General features: G+C 49.2%; 1 protein-coding gene across 1 annotated transcript; it reads left to right on the top strand.

Annotated features, from left to right (window-relative positions):
- Positions 1-2,196: 2,196 nt before the first annotated feature.
- LOC125944295 (uncharacterized) lies at positions 2,197-5,483 on the top strand. The gene is made up of 4 exons (XM_049664650.1): positions 2,197-2,520; positions 3,150-3,327; positions 4,986-5,117; positions 5,476-5,483. Exons 1-4 carry the CDS (start codon positions 2,305-2,307, stop codon positions 5,481-5,483), a joined length of 534 nt encoding a protein of 177 aa, XP_049520607.1. The 5' UTR covers positions 2,197-2,304.
- Positions 5,484-5,713: the final 230 nt, after the last annotated feature.

The raw sequence follows: 5,713 nt of genomic DNA, 5'->3' as shown, positions 1-5,713 counted from the left end.
CAACTTGCGCCTGCAAGTTTCCTAACTTCATCACCCCACCTAGTTTTCTGCCGATCTCGACAGCGCTTCCCTTCTCTTGGTATCCATTTTGTAACCCTAATGGTCCATCGGTCATCCATCCTACGCATTACATGGCCTGCCCAGCTCCATTTCTTCCGCTTAATGTCAACTATAATATAGGATATCCCCGTTTGTTCTCTTATCCACACGGCTCTCTTCCCGTCTCTTAAAGTTAGGCCTAACATTTTTCGTTCCATCGCTCTTTGTGCGGTCCTTAACTTGTTCGCAAGCTTCTTTGTTAACCTAGAAGTTTCTTCCCCATACGTTAGCACCGGTAGAATGCAATGATTGTAGTGAAGTGGTGGCATGGAGCAGACCCGACTTCTAATCTGGACAAATCATAGCTGCCTCAAAATGTTTCTCCTTGAGGGGTTGTGCCACTGATGCCAGTCTCGTGGCTGGAGCCCTTATCCGGCTGCAAACCCGTCTGGAGCACTCAAAAAGCTCCTGCTCGCCGACTGAAAAGCTTCCCAGGTAATATGAGCTTGATAAATGCTACCAACAACAGTGTACTTTTGGTGAGAGCGTAATTCACGCGCTTCGCGCCAATGGCTATAGCGATTCGCAAGTGAGCGACTACACGAGCTAATTCCATGAGCTAATTATCCATGAGACTGGTATTTTGCAGCATCATCGCCTCAGTAAATTTGGCCTTCGAGAGAGATTACGAAACCACAGGAAGTTGACCTGGTCGGTACAGAAATTCGTGTTAGAAAAATGTTAGGCGTGCGCACATAAGAAGGGGCAAACGGACAATGCCGTTTTTGCGCCGGCGTTTGTTGTCCGTTTCCCTCTTCTTGTGTCCGTGTCCGCACTCCTAACGTTTTTCTCATACCTGTATTGCGAAACATTGCCGCCTAATAAAATAACGATGAAATTGTCGCAATGAGAGAGCAAAGTTCCATAGAGGAAGCGTGCCCCATCTGCCTCATTGCCACTCGTAACCCCACTACTCCGGAAGCCGTCAGCCAATAACATCTTTGCACCGTTGCTTCTTCTTTTCACGAGATAATTCACAAGATAGCACAGCGTGATTCCTAGCCTCTTTTTTGTTGTTGTTGTTCTTATTGAAGGGTGCGCTAAGCAATCAACGTTCTGGACTCGAGAAAAGACCTAAAGAATGAACTGAAAACATCTGCCTGCCTTCTTTATTCATGGTCTGTGTGCCAATAGTAAAATCGTTAAAGCGACACTAAAGAGACACATTATATCAGTTATAGACGGATAAAGTGTTTCAAAACTCTATTCTAGTTAATGTCGCGATATAATGCGTTGATGACTGGATGAGAAAATGAAGGTCAAAGTTCAATTTGTTTTATTTCGCGCTGAAACTTCCGCGCCGGTAGGTCAGTGTGACGTGACAACTTTCAATGTATACTTTCGTATTTGGGCCGTGCTGGCACAGAAAACGTTTGCGAAACTTGCCAAGTCAGCGTTCGTCTCCTTTAGAAGACGATACAGCCCATTTTTAACGGTAAACAGTTCACTAGACGCTAGCGCACGCCGTCAAAATCTATAACGTCACGGCGAGCTTACCGCTTATCACTGTTCCTGGCTTACCCAAGACGTCCTGATGATAAGAGTGGCTTTTTCGTTTGTGGATAGGTAGTTTACTAATACAGGTGAAATCAATTATCTCGTGAGTCTCACGTTCAGGAGCATGACTGGTCCCTACATTGCGCCAAGCGCAGCTCAGTGTAATAACCTTGTTTGCAGTTCCGCCTGGTCTACGCGCTCTGCTGCTCCGCGCTGCTGTACACTTCGCGTGCCGTCCCGGTGCAGATAGTGGCGCTGCCATCGCTGGCGCTGCTGCCGCCGTTGGCCTCACCGGTGAGCTGAGGTTTTGCATTGCGCCTACGGTCCTCTACAGAGCGCAATGCATTTTCGTGCAAGAAACTGCCCTGAGGCATAACACAATTTACAACACAAGAACAAAAACGGCGTCACACTTGTGTGCGAACAAGTTTGATTCGTGCACAAATTCTAGTAAGGATTCACGCGTATACCGGCAAGCTTGCTTCGTGCATTAAGTCTAGCAAGGACTCAAACGTATACACAAGAAATTTTATTGTGTACATGAATTCAAGCAAGGAGTCAAAAGCATACAAATCGAGCTCGTCTCGTGCATAAACTATAGCAAGTAGTCACACGTTTGCAAACAAGATCGCTTCGCGCATGAAGTCTATCAAGGACCGGTGAAACGACCTGGCGCAGGAGGCGTCTCTCGAGGCCTGGCTGTCGGCGATGCGGTTTGTGGCCGCCGCGCTGCTGTGCGGCAGCGTCACCGAGTCGAGTAGCCTGGTGGCGCGCGTGGCGCTTCGCCTTCTCTCCCTGGCTGGAGTGCGCGTGTGCAAGATGGCGCTGGCGCTGGCTGTGGTGGCCGTCCTGCTTGCACTACTGCTGAGCGCCGCCAGCACCGCCTTGGGGACCTTCTTCCTGGCTGCCGTCTGCTCGCAACTGGTGAGGCTATTAAAGGCCAACTGCAGCGACATGTGGGACCACGTAATATTAGCCTAGTTATTAAACGCGTAAGCATTTCTATACCTACAGAAGGAGAAGCCTGTCCGTCCGTCACGTACGAGGGGGACCCTCCCCCCCCCCAAAAAAAAAAAAAAAAAACGGACTCAGAGGGCGCTGCCATTCGTAGACGCAGTACAGAGTTCACCCGCTAGATGGGGTTAGCAGAGACCTTCACGTAGAGTTACTGTATATGCTCCCTACGATGCTACCTTTGGTAGCATATAGAATAACTCTACCTTCACGAAACGACTGTGCAGACGGCGTCAGTGCGTAGGTGAACGTGTGAGCATAGTGTTCTGTTTCTCTGACTGTAGGCGTGTTCCACCTGCGAAGTCATTATGGCAACGTGAAAAGAACAAAGTGTGTGTGTGAAATTTTATTTCCTGCTTAAAATGTCGGCAACGGAGATTCACCAAAATGCTTCAAGAGGCTGTCGAGGAGTATGCTGTGAACCGCACACACGTTTTCGAGTGCTTTGGGCGCTTTAAGCGTCGTGAAATGAGACTCGCACCCTCGGCACAACAGAATCGCGCCAGCCCGGAGCAACATGCGAGTGTTCATTGTCGCAGACACGGTTGCTACGGTTCGGGCCCCTCGAGGAAATTCAGCGTCGCTGCCTCCTCCGCAAGGTCACGCGCGACCTCAAGCCCACGGAGCGCCGCGTCCTGGCCCGGTTCATCTTCCGCGAGCAGTGCGCGCTTCCAACGCGGCGGCACGGATCAAGGACGCCGGACATCGATCAGCTGGGTGCGCAATCAGAGATCCTTGCCGCGCTTCCATGAGCTTATCCATAGGACTAACGAGAGGCTACACAGTTTGTTTAGCACTTCTTGTACGCCATATGCGCATGGTTGAAGCCTGCCCATTGCGCGAACGATTATGCAGGCTATTACGATGGGCTCTGGATTATTTGCAAACGCCTGGGCTCCCTTAACGTACACCTGAATATAAGGGCAATATTGCTTTTGCGTTCTGACCCCATCGAAATACGGCCTCGGTCACCGGGATTCGAGCCCGTACTTCACCAGCCAAGTGCCACTGCCACTGAGATACCCGGTCGAGTGTGCGACGAAGAGCGCAGAAATCGCGATGCTTCTGCGTATAAAGTGGCACAGCTGAAGCAATGTACGCAAGAGACACGCGATCAAAGTGGCCTGTGTGCGCACATTGGTCACTAAAGTAAGAAATTAAGCGGAACCAACCGGAACGGGAACTGCCCAAGATATGAGTAGTATTATATGGCTGTCGGCGTGGTGCGGAATGTGTCATGCGTGGTAATGTGTGTGGGGACTGTGCAGGGGAGGTATTCTGTAAGAGTCCACCTAGTGGACATGTCCATTTTGTCTGCTGTTTAAGTTCTCATTGGCTGGGCTGGAGTGCGCTTCAACGGGAACCAGGCGCCACAACCAATCACCAAGTCAGCGTGCCGATGCTTCGGCACACATGTTCAACACGTGAGCCAATTCGCCGAGTAGTCACTTAAATGCCATCGATCCTATTTTCATAACGAATGAACCGTCGTTACGTTCTGGCTACATGATCGTAAAAGGAAATGTCCTCGCCCTGCACGTTTCCTATACATGAGAGCTGAATCTGCCTAGGCATAGAGCTAATCTTTTTGTAATTAGTCTTTTCCATGTTTTAGTAGCCACTTTCCGCACAAATTTAGTGCCCGAAATTAATCTGACCTGCCATAGCCGCCCATTACGTCTAAACAAACAAATTCACGGTGACTGTCTCACATATCAGGGCATTCGACAAGCCCGAAAGACGTTGCCAAATATTTTCGTCGAATTCTCTCTTTTTTCGTGCCGCAACAAGAGCTCAACTTCAGCGCTGAATAATGTAAAATAATCTTGTGAACGGTGCCTGTCGCGCGGTGTAATTTAACCTGTCGTCCTTATCGCGCGGATTGCAGAACCCTCGTCGAATAATTTCTACAGAATGGTCATGCATTATCAAGATCGTGTTATAGTTTTATCATAGACTCTTGATGTCAAACTTACTCGAAAAGTCAAAAACAATGTTGACGCCACAACATAAATTATTGTCCCAAATAATGACAGCTCATAAATTAAGGCAATAGCAAGGCTATGAACTGCCATTTTACTACCGCGCTTGGTCATCGCTCTGCGGTTTCCAGGCAAGTGAACACAGAAAGTTGTTGTAGTTATTGTTGTAATGACAGAAAATTTAAAAAATTGTTTTAGGCATACCACTGTCAGCACCTCAGTAATTTCTGACGCACTTACATACGTCTTGGTAGTGGGATCTTATGCCCAGTCGCCGCAGCAAAATCGACATCCTGCTTGCGACAGAAGTTTTTTTTTTCTTCCCACGTTCTCCCACTTTCTATCAACGTCATCACCTTCCATTGCCAACACGCTTGCATTCGTCGTGCACAGAAACCGAGGAATCGAGCGGCCTGCTGCGTGGATTCTACTTGAAGCCGGATGTGCAAGAGCAGCCAGGGGCGCGAGGCAAGTCGGGCACGAGCACCAAGTCGCAGCCGGCCACCCTAACGCCGCCATTCCCTGGTGAGTCTCCGCATCTCACGTCCGTATCTGCTAGTGCAAAACGAGACTCTATCTCAGCGGTGGTTGCGAAATTCGGAGTTTAGGGCTTTCCAGTGGCGACATCCAGTTTTTGCTGTTTGTGTTTTTACCCAGGCATCAGCGAAATTCCAAGGTCGCCACACCTTTAGTCCTTGCTGTCTTGTATTGAATAGGAATATTAGGCATTGATTTCCTACAGATGTGCGGTGCCACAGTTGATTGCCGAACAGGGTAGATGTTTGTGAGTGGCGACATTTCTCACGAGCCCATGGAGGGTGCTCCAAGCGAGGACGGTGCATTTCATGCCTATTAAATGTGCCTCTTGTGCCTGCTTTGTCAGCTGTGTGAGTTCCGGTGCGCGGCTCTTGTACCAATCATCAGCATTTCGACGCCACAGTAGAGCCTGCATATTTACCGTGCATGCAGGAGAATATTTTTCTACCACATTGTCTTGTGTCTGTGGCTCAGCGGCGCTCTAAATTATGGATTGGCAACCCTTCAGGCAAAAATGCAGCGGTACCTGCTGGCATGAAGCTTGCTTCCTTCAAAGAGCACATATCGACGGCAGTCGCCGTGCT

This window comes from Dermacentor silvarum, chromosome 3, assembly GCF_013339745.2.
Source record: "Dermacentor silvarum isolate Dsil-2018 chromosome 3, BIME_Dsil_1.4, whole genome shotgun sequence".
NCBI lineage: Eukaryota > Metazoa > Arthropoda > Arachnida > Ixodida > Ixodidae > Dermacentor > Dermacentor silvarum.
The sequence above is the reverse complement of the archived record's forward strand: the minus strand, read 5'-3'. Positions and strand labels throughout refer to the sequence as shown.